Source organism: Berghia stephanieae, chromosome 2 (genome assembly GCF_034508935.2).
Source record: "Berghia stephanieae isolate SIO BIC M18660-M18661 chromosome 2, UCSD_Bste_1.3, whole genome shotgun sequence".
Classification (NCBI taxonomy): domain Eukaryota; kingdom Metazoa; phylum Mollusca; class Gastropoda; order Nudibranchia; family Aeolidiidae; genus Berghia; species Berghia stephanieae.
Window position 1 is genome coordinate 11,887,490 of NC_088361.1, and position 18,143 is coordinate 11,905,632.

The following is an 18,143-nucleotide window of genomic DNA, read 5'->3' on the forward strand; positions in this document are numbered from 1 at the left end:
CATTGTTTACAAATCATATGTTTAAAAAAAAAACAACAGTACATAACAGAGAGATGATTTACGAGGAAATTAAATACCATCTCCAAAAACTGTAACTATACAATCACTTGTTTCCCTCACAGTCACAGCCAAGGTCAGGACAAAACTAAACAACCTCATTCCAAGACAAATACAGAAAGCAATTGGAAAACAGATATAGGTGGATAGAAAACACAGTAAGTACATCCCTGCCCACTATGGGAGGCCGGGAACCCCAACCCAGATGAATAGTTTTGGCACCATTTGTATTGTGAGACAACATATTATGGTCAACTTTTTGAGAGAGAGAGAGCGATGCCCATGGTTGAGATGATTAAAGCCCAGATTCACCCATTGAACAATGCTGTAAGAAAGAAGACAAGAAAATATTGGGTTTAAATAACATTTATTTAAAATATGCAGTGTTGGATTATGAAGTCTCCATGGTCTCTTCTGTGTATTTGCCCTTCTTTTCCAAGGCCTGTGCCCTTCCTGCAGCTCTCCTTGCAAGGATCTTCTTTCTGTCTTTGTCCAATTTCATTTTAACAATGACTACCTAGAATCAAACAAAATGAAAAAGTAAAACTTCAAAGTAAAATTTAATTTCACATCTTGTCTACACATTGAAATAGATGAATGACAAAGTTAAATATTGGTTACCTACCAACGGATAGCCAGACATTATCATGCCTGCCAACCTTAAAGAAAAGAAATGGAGTATAAACGTCAGCCATTCCGATATTCTCTTTGGCCAATCAGTTGCATTTACAAATCCAACTGCAAGTGAAATGTAATTTCAAAACTGCTCCAAGTTGTTAGAAAGTTTTCTTTTTTTCATACTAATAAAATAAGCACATCAGCTAAGATGTGTTTAAACCACCACCAACACCACCTAGTAACAGAAAATATGAGGAAAGGACAAACATTAACGTAAATTAATTAAAAAACAGATCACGAAATAAAAAGAACAATGACTACCCTTGCAGTTACCTCTCCTTGATTTTTTTTTTTTTGGTGTGATAATAAATAGGCCAGCCAAACATGCACTGTCTCACATATAGATAGAAAGTAGATGACGTCATTCAGGCCTTTGTTATTGTTTTTTGCCATCCGCGTTTGTGAATAATGCTCACTGAACTGTATTAACCCGACTATAAACGTAAATGGATACACACAGTTTTGTGTGGTGGTCCGTTATACTTCCGGATGGCAATGTTATGAGCTTCTTAGCCAAGCGCATACTATCTATACCCACCAATACTACCTAAGTATTGGATGTGGCATGTAATCATGAACCACCACCCTTACAACACTTGACATCATTCTGACTGCATACACTTTGAAATTTATTAAATATACACAAAATGTGTTTTGTTTGAGCACAGTGGATAACGAAATAGTCCATAACATACACTATGATTAAACATACATTAATAACATTTTAAAAATTTTCCATTTCTCTTCAATTAAATAAAACCATTTTGGTTGGCGAGACTAAAGATAAACATGTGATGACAGTCTTTGGAAATATAACCCCAGAATGACACACATTTAAAACTGCCATGATTTGACAAAATAATGCTCAACGTACCTTGGATGGGTGAATACCGACATGAACTGTGGCACCGTTGGCTTTTTCACGCTGAATACGTTCAATGTAGATAACAAATTTCTTTCTGTAAACCTGGACAACCTTTCCAACCTGCTGTCCCTTGTAGTGACCACGGACAACCTGAAATACGAAGGAAAATGAATGAATAAATAAATGAAGAAAACACATTTACTTTTGACGCATTTGAGGCAGAGGAATTAGGACTGGGAGGTGAAGAAAAAGATGGATGCAGGAAGGCAGGAGGTAAAGTTAAAAGCTTCACCCACTGATATAAAGAGATAACAAGCAAGAGTTGGTAAAACAAATTGAAAGCACTAGAACTATATCGGCTTCCGTCTAAATGGCAACTAGTCCTAAAATAAAATAACAAAAACCAACAAATACTCCTCAATAATTCCAACATTTGCATCTACACTTGAATACAGTTTCCTTGAATATGAACATGTATGCAATAATCAGGATCAGACCAGAGAGGGGGGGGGGGGGGGGGGGGGGGGGGGAAGAGAGAAAAAACACAACCTCAAAACAGCAGGATTTTGAAAATCAGATGACAAGACCACATCTCCAACACATAATACGGAGAGGGTCAAACCATGAGCCTATCAACACCCAAATCAGGAGGAGGAAATGGAGATGAGTCGGTCAAACATTAAGAAGACCAGGGGAAGCAATGTCATCCGCCAGTCCCCCAAAGGACACGAAAGGCAAGGCATTGACTGTCAGAACTAAAAATATCAGGCCACACCTGGGAGGCTAGCAAGAAGATGGCCAAGAACAGAAATAGATGGCGGACGCTTGTAGAGGCACTATGTCCCATAAGGAGCGAAGAGGATTAAGTCAAGTCAAAACAAGAACAAATAAATTAGTGAAAAATGGGTATTTTACAACCAAGTAATATTGATAGAAAATAAAAATAATCTATGACACCATCGTGCCTAAGGGAGACACCTAATAATCATTTTTTGTGTACGGCTATGTGGTCTAGTGGTAAGACACTTGCTTTCGGATCAGAAGGTCCTAGGTTCGAGCCTTGCTCAGTGCCTAGTTGATTCCTTGGAGAAGGCTCTTTACTCACATTCTCTCACCGTAATCAGGTGTAAAATGAGTACTGACCGTTAACAGCGTTTTATCTGTCCGAAAAAAAATATTTCGTAATATCGCCTAAAAGGTAGGCACTTTGATAACCCCACTCCAGTGGCCGCCGATAGGCTCACTGTAAGGTGAAACTCGTTTTTTGGAACTTTATTTTTGACCCTTTACTGTGTTGGTCACTATGGCGTTATTTGTGAACCTATGTGACTAATTTTTGTATCATTATAAAGGGCACAAAACAAGCTTTCTAATGGTGTATTTCATTGTCAATTCCTGATTGTATTTCTCAGAAAACTTATGTAATAAAAATTTATAAATTTTTGAATTATAAGAACTTTTTAAATTATGGATACATTTTAATTATACTATATACATCGATAGACAATTAATTGAAGAATATCTCTGCCAAATTTCATAAAAATTGATACACTCGCTCATTATCTTATTTTTCCAGCCACCAACCCCACTTTTTAGGACAAAAACCTCATATTTTTTTTCCATTTTCATTTATCCTTAATTTTTTTCCATAATTTCCATACATGAAACATTTATATGAAAATAAAGCTTATTTTCTGACCTTTAAAATGATATCTAACACTCGCCATTTATCTTTTAATTGAAACAAAATTACTGAAAACAATAAGTGGGCCATGTTGACTGCAAGACTCAAAATTTCCCGATCGCCGCGAGATGCTGGTTTTGAGGCAGCAGCGAGATCACAGATTCTCTCTGTAAAGTTGACAAAAAATTTCAGTAGAAAAATACTAATAACTCTGGAACCGTAGGTCGTAGAGAAACAAATAAGATATCAAATTTTATGTTTTTTTTTAAAGTCCCATCCCCCTGACTGAGTCAAATCAAGATATTTTGAGCTTGAAAATTTGATCAAAGTGCCTATAAAAGGCGCCATGTCCTTTCCTACATGTTAAATGTTACTGTTGACCAGGGACCACTTGTAAAGCAGCACGCTCAGTGGATATTGCGCTATATAAAAGCTCAATTAAGGGGAGGTTTCACTGCAAAAATACTAATTATAGGGGTCGGAAATCATTTTTCTGTTTTTGGTTTTTATATGAGCTTTATTTATTCAGCTTTACAATTTTGTAACAATCATGACGAAATTATAAGGTTTTCTTAATTAAAATGGGCATTTTGTAGGCCTACCCACACAAAAAAATATAAACATTGAGCTAAGTTTTCCAAAACTGGGATTGTTTGGGTCATAGATACGATGCCCTCCATGGTAGAAAGTCCCTAGTTACCATATATCAAACGAAAGGTCAATCTCTGTTCTATCTGATTTTGTCAACATCTAAGCACTAATCAGAATGGCTCCTTTATAAATCTTCTACCAATGAAGGTCATTTTACAATCATAAATATGTGTGGTTGTATGCTGCTTTCTGATTGGCTGCCAGCATAAGTTAGTATTGTAAGCTATTTTATGATTGGCTGAGTAAATCCAAGATGGCGGCATGGTCGAGGCACCAGATATAAACTCTAGAATCTCAAAGCGTGTTTTCTTTCCAAATTGTTTGTGAAGATTGAACAAGTGGATTACCTTTTCATTTATATTTGTGGTGAAAATATATCCAAGAATATTAATTTAATATTTTTGTGAAGTGTGTGATATTTATATCAGTAAAGACTTCGCATAAATCTAGATTGACAGGTTAGTGTGTTAGCGAGTGTTTACAATTTCATTGTGTTGATTCTAGACAGACTCGAGATTTGGTATTGGGGAATTATAGTAGACGTCTAACTAGTATCAAAACCTATTTAAATTTTAATCAATTAAATTAACCTGTATTAAAATACAAGTATTACGTTATAATTTTTCTAATAAACTCGTAGTTAGACAAGTTAAAAGTAAGTGAAAGCAAAGATGGCATCTGTTCCAAGAAAAAATATCAAAGAAAAGACAGGCCTAAAAAACGAAAATTTCATGGCAATAGGTATACATTGAATAATGAACCAAACGCAAAATTTAGATTAACAGAAGAAAATACTGATGAGATTCAGTCTGAATGTAATGAAAATAAAACAGCATCAGTCTTAAAATTGAATGACAGTGTAAACAAAATTGGCAATGACAAATTGGAATTAGAAGACAGCTCAGAATTAGAAGGTTATAGATTGATTGATGCAACTAGTCTTGTAAATTTTATAACACAGTTTCCTTGTAAGTTCTGCTGTTCATTTAGTAAGAGAGAAAGAGGTGAAGTTTGTAAACCATCTTACACAATTAAAGAACAATTAAAAGGAGTCACTTCTATCATCAACCTCACCTGTGACTATTGTGACAACATAATATCTTTAAATTCTTCACCAAATGAAAACCTAAACATGAGATTCCTGTTTTCCATGTATGCCATAGGTGTAAACAATGATAAAAGTAACAGATTCCTAGCCAATATGAATATGCCTAATTTTGTTTCCACAAATATGTCATCTAAGTACAAAAAAAATATTCATGAAGCAACAAGTCAAGTAGCTTTGCAAAGTATGGAACAAGCAGCAAAAGAATTATATAATGGTAATGATGGTAGTAAAGAAGTAGGTGTATCTTGTGATGGTACATGGCAGAGAAGAGGTTTTGTAAGTAAGAATGGAGTTGCCACCACAGTGTCAGTAAATCCTAGAGGCCCAGCTAAAGTTGTAGATGTCGAAGTATTGTCTAATTATTGTGATGCATGTGCTAAGGCTAAGGCCAGAATGGAAGATTCAGAATTTGTACAATTTAAATCCACACATAACTGTCAAAAGAATCATGATGGGACAGCAGGTAGTATGGAATCAGATGGAATGCTAAAGATATTTAGAAGGTCATCAGAAAAATATGGGCTTCAGTACACAAAATATCTTGGGGATGGTGATAGCAAATCATTCAAGACTGTAGCAGAGAGTAATGTCTATGAAGGTAAAGAAATAGTCAAGTTAGAATGTTGTGGACATGTACAAAAAAGAATGGGAAAGCGTTTGATGGATAAAGTAAATCAGTGTAAGGGGAAAAAGTATGAAGAGAATGGGAAGCATTACACTGGTATTGGTGGGGCAGGCAGGCTGACTGCTAAGGCTATCAAAAGAATACAGGGCCATTATGGAGGAGCAATTAGAAAAAATACAGGTGACTTAGAGGGGATGAGGAAAAGCATTATGGCAATTTTATTTCATAGAGGAGGGGATCATAAGCTGTGTGGCAGTTGGTGTAAAGGAGATAATAAAAACATGTTACCAAAATTTGTAATTAGTGTAATAGAACCAGTATTTAGGGATCTTTCAAATGACCAGCTGCTAAAGAAATGTTTACATGGAGGTACACAAAATAATAATGAATCATTCCACAATTTAATCTGGAACAGATGCCCAAAATCAGTTTTTGTAGGAAGAGAGAGGTTAGAAATTGCTGTAAATGATGCCATTGTAGTTTACAATGATGGGGAATTGGGAAGAGTCGGTATTTTTGAAAAGTTAGGATTGAAGTGTGGTAGGTTTTCTATTTCAGGATTTCGCAAGTTGGATTCGAAACGGATAAAAAAATCAAATTATAATTCAAAAATGGATATAAAAATTAAAAGACAGCAGAAACAGCAAGTAAACATAGCATCAGATAACACTTATTTAGCAGGGGGATTTTAATAATAAGGTAAGATTTTACTCTTTCGTGTTGTTAAAATCTTCGAGTGCGATTTGTCGCAATTTTTCATTTTCGCACTCCGTAACATGGTTTAGACCAAATATCTAAAGAACTTTCCATCTAATCTTTCTACATTTTGGCTAGAGAGAGGTTAGAAATTGCTATAAATGATGCTGTTGTAGTTTACAATGATATGGAATTGGGAAGAATCAGTATTTTTGAAAAGTTAGGAATAAAGTGCGGTAGGTTTTTCATTTCAGGATTTCGCAGGTTGGGTTCGAACGGATAAAAAAAATCAAATTATAATTCAAAAATGGATATAAAAATTAAAAGACAACAGAAACAGCAAGTAAACATAGCATCAGATAATACTTATGTGGCTGGGGGCTTTTAAGGTAAGAATTTACACTCTTTCGTGTTGTTAAAATCTTTGAGTGCGATTTGTCGCAATTTTTCATTTTCGCACTCCGCATTTAGACCAAATATCTAAAAAACTATCCATCTAATCTTTCTAAATTTTGGCATACTCATTAATCATGGTATTATAATGATTTTGTTCTGTCACTTTGCAGATTTATTCAATACTTTCAAATTTATACCATTTGTTTGCAGCCCCACCCCTAATTTTTAATTTCTCTGAAGAGGTCAAATTTTAAAAAATTCATTACAAAGAATATTTTTCATGTATCAACATGATTCTAGGTCACAATAATTTTCATTATTACAAGTTAATTTGAGCCAAGTTTGAAATTGGTTGAAGTAATAGTTTCTTTAAAATCATGACTAAAAAAATGTGTTACTATTTATAGTAACATCCTATTTTAAACATACAAAATAACATTTTTTGAAAATTTTCAACATTGGATATGTTACTATGCATATAGAAGTACATAATACCCAATTAAAAAGTTCATATACCCCTTTGGTTTAAAAAATAGAAATTTCAGTGAAACCTCCCCTTAAAAAAAAAAACCAGGACATAAAAAAAAAAAATATCTGGACTTCAAATTCTTTTTTAAAAAATCAGGACCATCCCAATTAAATTGGTACAAACGTGAGGTCTGCACAATGCCACTCACCTGTACTTCATCCTCTCTCTTGATTGGAATACTCCTGAAATTGTATTTTGCACGGAGCTCCTTGGAGAGGGGAGAACTCATGATCTTCCTTCTAATGTGTGATGGAGCATTGAAGTGACGGGCCCTGTTTTTCCTCCTTGAGGATGTAACTGACTTGTTGAACTTCATCTTGGGGCCTGGAAAAGAAGTTATGATTGGGTCAGAAACATCAAGTTGAAGAATTAATAAACATGACAACGAAGGACGCATTTGACTTAATCTGAAGCAGAATTAAAGGCAAAATAAAAAATGGAGAGGCGGAAAGAGTGTGAGTGAGAGGAGAGGCGTGGTGAGGATCAGGAGGAAAAGAGTAATGAGTAAAAGTAAAAAAGTTTCTAGCACTGACTTTGATTCGTTATTGAATTGGGAGACCTTCCATAAGCTACCACGTCCCAAGTATTCTTGTTCTAGTAAAGGGGAATTTTTTTTTTTTTTTTAAAGTCTCCCCCCTCCCCAAACCCCCTACACTAGAACTTCTAGAAGGGGGTTTGGGAGGGGGGAGCCTTAAAAAAAAAAAGTTCCCCCCCCCCCTCTCAAACCCCCTCTAGAACATCGGAAGAAGACTTGGGATGTAGTAGCTTATGGAAGGTCTCCCATTGAATTTTTTTATAGGATGTGGAACGGGGGTTCCTTTGTTTTTCCAGTGGGACATTTACCTTTGCCATTCACTGCTACTTTCTAGGAATCTAGGAACTTGTGGAAAGACTCCAAAGTCAACAAGCCTACATTAAATAAAGATCTGAACAAGCGTGTATGAAAGGTACCAGACAAAGCAAGTGCAAGAAAGAAAAATACAAGAAAATGAAATAAAAAAAGAAAATCCCAAAAAATCAGTAGAACGACTGGGGATCGAACCTCAGACCTGGACCTTCTGAGCCTACATTACACATGGTGCTGACACACACACCAATCACCAAATAGGCATTCTGCCATTTATCTTGATATAGTCATTTATTAAACCCAGACGATATCAAATTCAAATTCATCCCACGACTCGCACTGCACAGCAATCAACAGTGGACCGTTGACTGAATTCAGATTTGTTGATTTCTTACTTTCGCTTTCGACCCGCAACTCTGCACTTGTTCAACTTGAGAAATAGAGTTGTAAGATATAATATCAGTGTAACGTATTTCTGTGAGGTTTGGAAGGACAGTGCAAACATAAATTGGACATTCTCATTTGAACACCACACAATTGTGAGTTCTCAATAGAACAGACATCGCTCATCAGACTATAGAGAAGGGTGTAGACTTGTAAACATCCAATTTCATGACCTTCTCAACAATTTGGAGAAAGGAAATGGATTTTAAAACACACATAAGGTTATTTTAAAATGATAATACGTCCAATTTTACACAGATGATAAGACATAATAAGGATTTTGATTGATAAAGTCATGTTTACAAAAAGTACCTGAGATCGATGGCCGTATTTGAAGTAAAAAGGAAGACAGGAAGTTGTGGAAAACCGTCCAAGGGACTTAACTTGGAATCGAAAACGAAAGTGAAAGAAGGATTATTGTTCCAAGATCAGACAGGGACCAAGTGAGCCTCTTCACTTTGAAGAAGGACAGATAATAGATAAAATAAAAAAGTAAATAGATAAATTAATAGATTTGTTTATATGCAGGCTTTGATCTAACAACGCTGGCTAGCCTTTGGTCTATTTTGATAATCCTTTTTGAACTTTTCGTGTTCTGCAACCAGACAAATGGTGAGTGAAGAAAGTGAAAGTGAAGTGTGTTAGTAACTACTGTTAGTGTTAGTGTTAGAGATTACACCATTAGACATATCTAGTACATCGTAGTGCCAGTGACTCAGTGGGTTAGAGTTTGGTGGAGCTGCAACTGTGAAGTAGGTTACTTAAATAATAAAAGTAATAATAAATAATATATATCAAAGAGAGAAAGAGAGAGAATGTCGGAAGTGTATTACTACGGAGGCTGAGACAGAGAGTGAGAGGCTGCCCAGTTTGTCACAAGCTCCAGATTAGCGCAAGTTGACCTTCGATGATTTCTTTGCCTTCCTTTGTTAGGCTGATGTACAAAATGATGTACAATACTTAAGTTTTATGTTGTCATGCTTATAGGAAATTAAGTTACCAGTTTATGTGTTTTATATTTAAACATTTTTGTATGACAACCAAACACACACACACACACACACACACACACAATATACTTTCTCTCAACCACAACATGATGCAGTGTGTGACAGTGAGAGGAATAATGGCAGTGGGACAATAATGACCCTTCAAAAATCTGATACCCTTTTCAGGTATGCCTAAAGCGAAATAGAATCAAGGTCTTTGAATTTCGGTTTAACTTATTTTAATTGTATATATATATATATGTATTGATCTAATAATATAACATATAAAAACCACCATAAATAAAACAAAATATGTGTGTGTGTGTGTGTGTGTTGTCTGTGTGAAAGTGTGTGTGTCACAGTGTCATATTTCGGTCTCTGAGCAATATTCCAATCCGCACTCAACAGTGAGAGAGAGAGAGACTGGCCTCCCAAAGTGGACAGGGTGGCACTCACTGTGTCTTCTATCCCCTTATAGCTGTTTTCCAATTTGCTTCCTGTCTTTGTCTTGGAATGAGATTATTTGGTTTTGTCCTGGCTCTGGCCGGATGCCCTTGCTGAGAGGGAAACAGTCATATGTAGGTAAAGATAGTTTTGGGAAATGATATTTTTTCCTTGTAAATCATCTCTCTGTTATGCACTGTATTATGTTTATTTACATATTATATATTATTTGTAAACATTTGAGTGTGTTCCTCTTAGTGGGTACCTGTGCTTGTGTCTGGATGAGACTTTTAGGTGATCTCAGACTAAGTACTTTGATAGTGTGCTCTTGGAATCTACATCTGTTTCCTATTTGAACAAATTCCCCTTCGTCTTACCTTTACTTGGGTGCTTTAATTGTAATTCTTGAACATTTTACTATCCCATTTTCTTCCTTTTAATTGGCACTGATATCACTTTAATGTTGCAAGTGCCGTAAAACCCTTAAAAACAAACAAGAGAGAGAGAGAGAGAGAGAGAGAGAGAGAGAGAGAGAGAGAGAGAGAGAGAGAGAGAGAGAGAGAGAGAGAGACGGATAATGGGTTCACTGATCCTTTGTTTTTCCTTCCCTTAGTCACTGGCGGTCAAACATGTGTACAGGATTGGCAAAATAAAGTGACAAAGTGTCGCCCTGAATGCAAGAATGGAAGCTTCAGTCTCTATGGTATGGTATCCTGTCACTCCTGGCTGACGTGTCAAGATATCAGAAGTGATGTTGAGATAACACACCATGTCCTCGGGCATGGAGCTGTCAAGATGGTATGTACTGAAAATCATATTTGTGACCCAACGTCTCAAAACGGTATTATGTTGGGATGGACGGGATGCTAAAAAGTCAAGTTATAGTTAAACTGGTCAAAAATATGAAACGTTGGTATTTAGCACAATAAACTATGATATTCCTTCCCTTCTATGAAACATATAAACTCAACTTAACCATGATATTTCTGGTATAAACGTAACACACCATTCCGACCCCAATACCGTGGCGGTCGTTTGAATGTAACACACCTTTTCCGAGTCACATGTGCGTCAGTTGTAGAAACGTAACACAGACCCGACCTTGATTCAGTAAATATTCCATTGTGTTCTTTATGAAATAAAAGCCGAAGTTTGATTGGTTGATATTATTAGTTTCAGCCAATCAGCAAACAGTTTATTTAAGCTGTTTGGGTTGAGCATGAAGCTAGTTATTGACGTATGAAATGATGCGATCAAACCCGAGTGACGCTATATTTGCTAGGCAAGTACTGGGAACCGGTCGTTATTTCTGGTTGACCCCAATGCGGTACTAGAGTTAATCATCCCGACTTAATACCATTTTTAGACGAGGGGTCACATTTTTTATATGGTAGATACAAGTAAGGATAGAAGATATAAATAAAAGCATTTCATGTTTCTAAATGCCAGCGCCCAAGCTGAAGACAAGAGTTTACAAAATGATTCATGACCACAATTATGTCATGTTTTGTTTTGTTTTTTAAAAGGATTTTATGGCGCTTCTGACACTTTTAGGTCATTTTAGCTCCAGTAAAAATGAAGTAGATGAGACAGTAAAAGAAATCTAGATTTACAATGAAAGCATGTGAGAAAAGGTAATACATAGGGGAATGGTTAGCATAGGGAACAGATGTAGATTCCATGAGCAAGCTACCAATCTGTCATCTGCATTTTTTGCGGCCGCAAATATCAGGGCGATCCGCAAATTTTGGCAAATTTCCCAAAATTGGCAAATCATGGCAAATTTTGGGAAAATTGGCAAATCGCGTGGCAAATTTTGGGGAAAAAAAAAAAGAAAAAAGAAAATTACGAAAAAAAAAGTGCAAAACTTGAGAAATGTTGCAGCTTTGCCTGGGCCCAAACCAAGGGAAGCTACTCTATGGATAATGATCCTTTAAAATCTTTGTAACAACGCTATTCAGTCATTTCATTAAATTAATAAATGCAGCCTCCTTAAATGTAATAAATTGTCTTTTATTTATATATTTTTCTGTATCGCATGTTAATTTTTACTGAAACGCTTAGTTCTCCTCGGCAAATTTTTTGGCAAATTTCTTGGCAAATTTTGGGGTTTCTTTTGGCAAATTTTAGGTCCCAATTTGGCGAAAAATGCAGATGACAGACCAATGTTCTTTGTTTGAGTTAACTGTCAGTCTCATCCAGACACAAGATATATACACATGAGAAATAAATTCAAATGCATACAAAACATGATATTCAAAACAAACAAAAATATATCACCTCCAAAAACTAATTACTATAAACTTGACTGTTTTCCTCTCAGCTAAGGACTCTAGCCAAGGCCAGGACAAACCGTGTAATCCCATTTCCAAGAAAAGACAGGAAGCATGCCCACTATGGGTAGCGACCGCAATTAATAACTTCTTAAAATACAAGAAATAAAAGCCGACAATGCATCCATTTTATTTGAAATAGATTCTTTCGAGTGTCCCCATGAAATTCAGATTGACAATGCTGTGTAGCTTTGCATATTTACCATTGGTTTCCTTTCATTTTATTGTTGTTTCCGTATATGATACACTGATTTTATTACAGAAAAGTGAGTGGAGCAGGCACTTATGTTGGTAACAACAAGATATGAAGTGAGTAGAAAAGTGCCAGAAGACAATAGAGAATAAAATTAATAATTCACCCAATACACCGGAGCATACTCAATGTCTCAATCGTTTCTATGTTATATGTTTGTGATGAGAATATTGGCTATTAAGCTTAACTGCTGGTCAAAATTACTTCGCGATGGTGGCGAAGGAATCGGCGATCTCAAGAAGTGGGTGAGAGAGGGATCTAGAAATGACTTTGAGTTTGAAACGAATATTTTGTGTTCGTGGATAGCTCACACGGTAGAGCCACGCTCTCACCTGCCAGGCGGAGTTGTCGTACCAATAAGGTCGCAGGTTCAAACCCCACCACCGCCGCGAAAAAATTTTTTATTCTCTATTGTCTTCTGGCACTTTTCTACTCACTTCATATCTTGTTGTTACCAACATAAGTGCCTGCTCCACTCACTTTTCTGAATTAAAAATTCACCCAATACACCGGAGCATACTCAATGTCTCAATCGTTTCTATGTTATATGTTTGTGATGAGAATATTGGCTATTAAGCTTAACTGCTGGTCAAAATTACTTCGCGATGGTGGCGAAGGAATCGGCGATCTCAAGAAGTGGGTGAGAGAGGGATCTAGAAATGACTTTGAGTTTGAAACGAATATTTTGTGTTCGTGGATAGCTCACACGGTAGAGCCACGCTCTCACCTGCCAGGCGGAGTTGTCGTACCAATAAGGTCGCAGGTTCAAACCCCACCACCGCCGCGAAAAAATTTTTTATTCTCTATTGTCTTCTGGCACTTTTCTACTCACTTCATATCTTGTTGTTACCAACATAAGTGCCTGCTCCACTCACTTTTCTGAATTAAAAATTCACCCAATACACCGGAGCATACTCAATGTCTCAATCGTTTCTATGTTATATGTTTGTGATGAGAATATTGGCTATTAAGCTTAACTGCTGGTCAAAATTACTTCGCGATGGTGGCGAAGGAATCGGCGATCTCAAGAAGTGGGTGAGAGAGGGATCTAGAAATGACTTTGAGTTTGAAACGAATATTTTGTGTTCGTGGATAGCTCACACGGTAGAGCCACGCTCTCACCTGCCAGGCGGAGTTGTCGTACCAATAAGGTCGCAGGTTCAAACCCCACCACCGCCGCGAAAAAATTTTTTATTCTCTATTGTCTTCTGGCACTTTTCTACTCACTTCATATCTTACTGATTTTATTAACAATTTATCCACCTCCTGGTGATATTGATATATTTCTCCCTTGCAATTCAATCACGACAATAGGCTACTCTTTTGTCAATATTATTTTTTATGATCAACTATAGAATTTATTATTTTTAATTCTTACTATTAATATTTAATTAATATATATTTTTTAAAAATAAAAAATTAAAATATGTAAAAATTTTAAAATAAAAATTTGTATTTTCAGGTCAACCTTGGTGTGTGGGCTGGTTACAGTGTTGCAGTCAGTCAATTGAGGAACCCCAATTTTTCCAGTGATTTCGTTTCCAACCTCGAAATGTTTACTACCTTCTCTGCAAATGGAGACAAAGAATTTTTAAAGCATATTGTTCAAATTATTGGGTTTTGTAATGAATCAGAACATATTTTGATCACAGAATATCATTCGTTTGGTTCTGCTGACAAATTGGATGATATTCTTCAGACCCGCTTACCACACTTGGACACTCTGGCCACTAGATTTTCTTTATGTGTAGACTTTGTCTCTATTTTACACCGACTTCACACTCATAAAGATGGCACGCGTGTCCTATGTGATTCAAACACACCTGAAAAGTTGCTGAGTCAGTTTTTATTGGCGGATGATTTAAAACTTTTACTCAATGACATGGATGCTCTTCCTGTGCTTAATGAAGGTAACAATTATACCGTAAAATGTGGACATCGAGAATTGGTCGGAGAACATGTGGCTCCTGAACAATTATGGCCGTACGATGATTTTGATTTTGATGATAGCCTCATGCCAGGCTATAATGAAAAAGTGGATATTTGGAAAGTTCCAGAAGTTTGTCTTAGATTAATTGGAAATGGCAAAGGTGCCAATAGACTATCGCTTAATTTGTTTAACATCAACAGTAAATGCAAAAGTGGACAAGGTTTTCTGAGGCCCTCGGCAGGTGAAGTTCTTCAGGTGTATAAATCTGTACAGGAAAAATTCAATTTAAATATGAACAATGAAATATCAGAAAAACATGTCCATGAGATGCTATAGATGTAAAATATTTGAGAATCTATTATGTATGAAGGGAAAACCGCTTTTAGTTTTAGTGTGCAGGCAAGAATAATAAGCCTCTTTTACCATCAATCATTTACTAAAATGTGTGGAAGTCTAGAGAGAGATATAATTGAGAGAAGAGAGAGAGGATGAGAGAGACAGGTGATAGGTATAGACGAGAGAGAGAGATACATTTTAGAGTGAGAGAGAATGAGAGATAGCATAGATAAGTACAGTTGAGAGAGAGAGACACAGGTGATAGATACAGAAGAGAGAGATAGATACAGATGAGAGAGAGAGAGGTGGGATTTGTGTGATGTGCGTGCTTTGTGTGTTCCTTTTTTTTTTAATGGGCTGTAGAATAATAATTGCCTCCTGGGACAATAAAGATCATGTAACTATATTTTATTATTATTATTATTGTTATTATTGTTATTAAAACTCTCAATATGGCTTTAATGGATGAAGCATAATGGCATTTAAGTTTTACTTACTTAACTTCTTGTGCTCCCCTTGGAGCATATGCTGTCAACAACTTTTCACTATCCAGCTCTCTCCTTAGATATATTCTCTAGCTCTCTCCAGCTGGTTTCGTGCCCTCAGTTTCCTCCAAAGTTGACCATCTTCAGCTGTTTCTTTTTAGTCTCCTTTTAGTTTCTGTGTTTTATTTTTTTGTTTTTTGTTTTGTGCTTTTAGAATTGACTTACTTTGACTTATTGCTGATCGCCTCCTAATGTTCGGACTGGGACACTTTGTCAGCTTCTCTGATTTGTTGAGAGAGTTCTTTCCACTGATGACGGTCTGATGTGATGGATCTCAGGTGTTCTAAATCCTTTTCGCATCTCAGATCGCGTGTGTCATCTAGGGGCTTGAGGTCCCCTTTTATCGTAGTCTAAGTCTATATGTCTGTTTTGCGACTGCCTTTGTGTTTGTTATGTCCGCTTGGTGTAAAGAATAACACCATTGCCTTATTAGCTGGAATATGTCTATCTCTTCGTGAGATATGTCCAAATAGAATTATTAGGCAGCATTATTTTCAGATCATTTTGAACTCTATTTCATCACATCATCAATATTATTTTGGTTGTATGGGGTCGTAAAGTTGTTAAGGTGGAGATTTGTCTGACCAAATTATTAAATTTTGACATGCACCTCAAAAAGACCCTGTGCGCTTTCTGCTGGTTTTTGTGGGTCAAAACGCAAGTAATGAATACCTTAGAAAAAAAAGAGTCCTTTAATATAATGAGTCCCATGGAGTCAGACTCTATTCTGGATTTTGTAACGTTCAATAGATAATAACAATTGGTTTTCCCTATTTGATCCAATTCCCCCTTGGCTTACTTTTTTGGGGTGCGTTGATTGTAAATCTAGAATATTTTGACTATTCCATTTTATTTTTTATACTGGCGCTGATATGACCTAAATGAAGTAAATGTGTCACAAGCGCCGTAAAACCATAAAAAAAACCCAAACATAATTGCTTGCTACTATATTAGAAAGGGCACTGATTTTTCAAGAAATACTTTAAACCATATCTAACATAGACCCAGTAGCTCAATCATTGCTAAATTTGGGGTTCAAAACAAATCCAAACAAGAACTATTTCCTTGTAAGTCATAAATAAAATAAATAATGAAAGAGAAATATTCGAATGACAGTTGTTTGTATTTTTCTTTATTTTTATCTGTAAGAGATTCATTTGAGTAACATAGATATAATTATAATAATAACAACAAAAAATTCAACATAAAAATTCTCATCTTTAAATTTAAAACAATCACTCACATTGCGTTATGGTCGCTACAGACTCTATAATTACCGTAATATAATTGTATCTGATTATGATCCACTGAGAGGACATAAGACTAAAGACAAAGATAAAGAAAAGAAACATTACTGGTCTATACTATGAACTATGTTACAAATAGAATACTGTTTGCTTATATATCAAGTTGCAAACTAACACGTTGTTGTACTCAAAATCCTGGACTGCCCAGATCTGGAAATACTCGCACACAAAAAGTGTTCAACTCTTTAACGGCAGTGTTGAATTCCTTTTCAGTCATTATTTATTTATGTCATTTATTCTTTCGTTATTACTACAAACTTAACCGTTTTTAATAACAGCACATCCATGTGCCTTGGGCTTAATTACATCACTGTACTGTTATTTATGCTGTCTTGAAAAGATGTCAGGTTAAGGTAAGATCAAACCAAACCCTGCCTGTAAAAGGTTAAAATGTTGGCAATGATAGTTGGTGTTCGGAAGGGAGAGAGAAATGTTCATAAAATTACGCTTTTAAAATTGATTAATAATTATTTTCTTTTGTAATTGTAAACACATCTGCATAATATATGATTGTCTAAGCAGCATTATGTAAGAGAGCAAGTGAGAGTCAATAGTGAACATCATGTTATATTCAGTTTTAAAACAAAGGAATAAAATAATAACAATATGTCAGCCCCTGACAAATGTGATAGATGAGTGAGTGAAGATAAATGAAAAAAACAAAAAAAACAAACCCAAAACGGTGTCATCGAACCATCAAATCAGCAGTATTAATTTTAAGACATAGAGTGAACATTTTTGCAAAATAATTTCCAAAAAAAAAAAAAAAAAAAATTTATGAACACCGGTTTAATTTCATGAGTCCTTTCAGTCAAACACTTTTAAGCCAGACATATGTTTGTGTTTAAGGGTTTTGCGGCGCTTGCGACACATTCAGGTCATTTCAGCGTCAGTAAAAATGAAGAAACTGGGACTGTAAAAAAGTTATAGATTTACAATTACAAGCACACGAGTAAAAGTAAGACTAAGACAAAGGGAAATGGTACAAATAGGGAACAGATGTAGATTCCAAGAGCATACCCTCAGTGTACTTACGGGCGCTTAAATGACCTAAATAGTGTTGAAAGCGCCGTTAAATACCTAAAAACAAAAACAAAACATCAGTGTACTTGGTTTGAGATCACTTGAAAGTCTCATCCAGACGCAAGCACAATATAGATGATCTGCAACTGCAACCATGGAAAAAATATCATCTTCCAAAACTATAACTATAGATAGTTCGAAGATGACGTCACTCAGGTCTTTGTTCTTGTTTTTTGCCATCCGCGTTTATGAGTAATGCTCACTGAACTGTATTAACCTGACTATAAACGTTCATGGATACACACAGTTTTGTGTGTTGGTCCGTTATACTTCCGGATGGCAATGTTGTGAGCTTCTTAGCCAAGCGCATACTATCTATACATTAGACTGTTTTCCTCACAGC

The 18,143-nt window shown here is 35.8% G+C and overlaps 3 protein-coding genes across 4 annotated transcripts; 2 read left to right on the forward strand and 1 right to left on the reverse strand.

Moving 5' to 3' along the window:
- Positions 1-407: 407 nt before the first annotated feature.
- LOC144964319 (large ribosomal subunit protein uL24-like) lies at positions 408-8,989 on the reverse strand. Its single transcript, XM_078898420.1, has 4 exons — positions 8,893-8,989; positions 7,438-7,613; positions 1,610-1,750; positions 408-574 (listed from the first exon to the last, which is right to left on the reverse strand). The coding sequence occupies exons 2-4, from the start codon at positions 7,603-7,605 to the stop codon at positions 449-451; spliced, it is 435 nt and encodes a 144-aa protein (XP_078754546.1). The 5' UTR covers positions 7,606-7,613; positions 8,893-8,989; the 3' UTR covers positions 408-448.
- On the forward strand, positions 5,068-6,106 carry LOC144966640 (uncharacterized). The gene is made up of 2 exons (XM_078903400.1): positions 5,068-6,037; positions 6,084-6,106. The coding sequence occupies exons 1-2, from the start codon at positions 5,068-5,070 to the stop codon at positions 6,104-6,106; spliced, it is 993 nt and encodes a 330-aa protein (XP_078759526.1).
- On the forward strand, positions 8,984-16,498 carry LOC144964318 (protein O-mannose kinase-like). Of its 2 annotated transcripts, none has more exons than XM_078898418.1 (3): positions 8,984-9,192; positions 10,627-10,811; positions 14,062-16,498. In XM_078898418.1, the coding sequence occupies exons 2-3, from the start codon at positions 10,719-10,721 to the stop codon at positions 14,863-14,865; spliced, it is 897 nt and encodes a 298-aa protein (XP_078754544.1). In that variant the 5' UTR covers positions 8,984-9,192; positions 10,627-10,718; the 3' UTR covers positions 14,866-16,498. The 2 variants fall into 2 exon arrangements, with proteins under 2 accessions (XP_078754544.1, XP_078754545.1); XM_078898419.1 differs by lacking the exon at positions 8,984-9,192 and adding an exon at positions 9,260-9,332.
- The last annotated feature ends 1,645 nt before the right edge of the window (positions 16,499-18,143 follow it).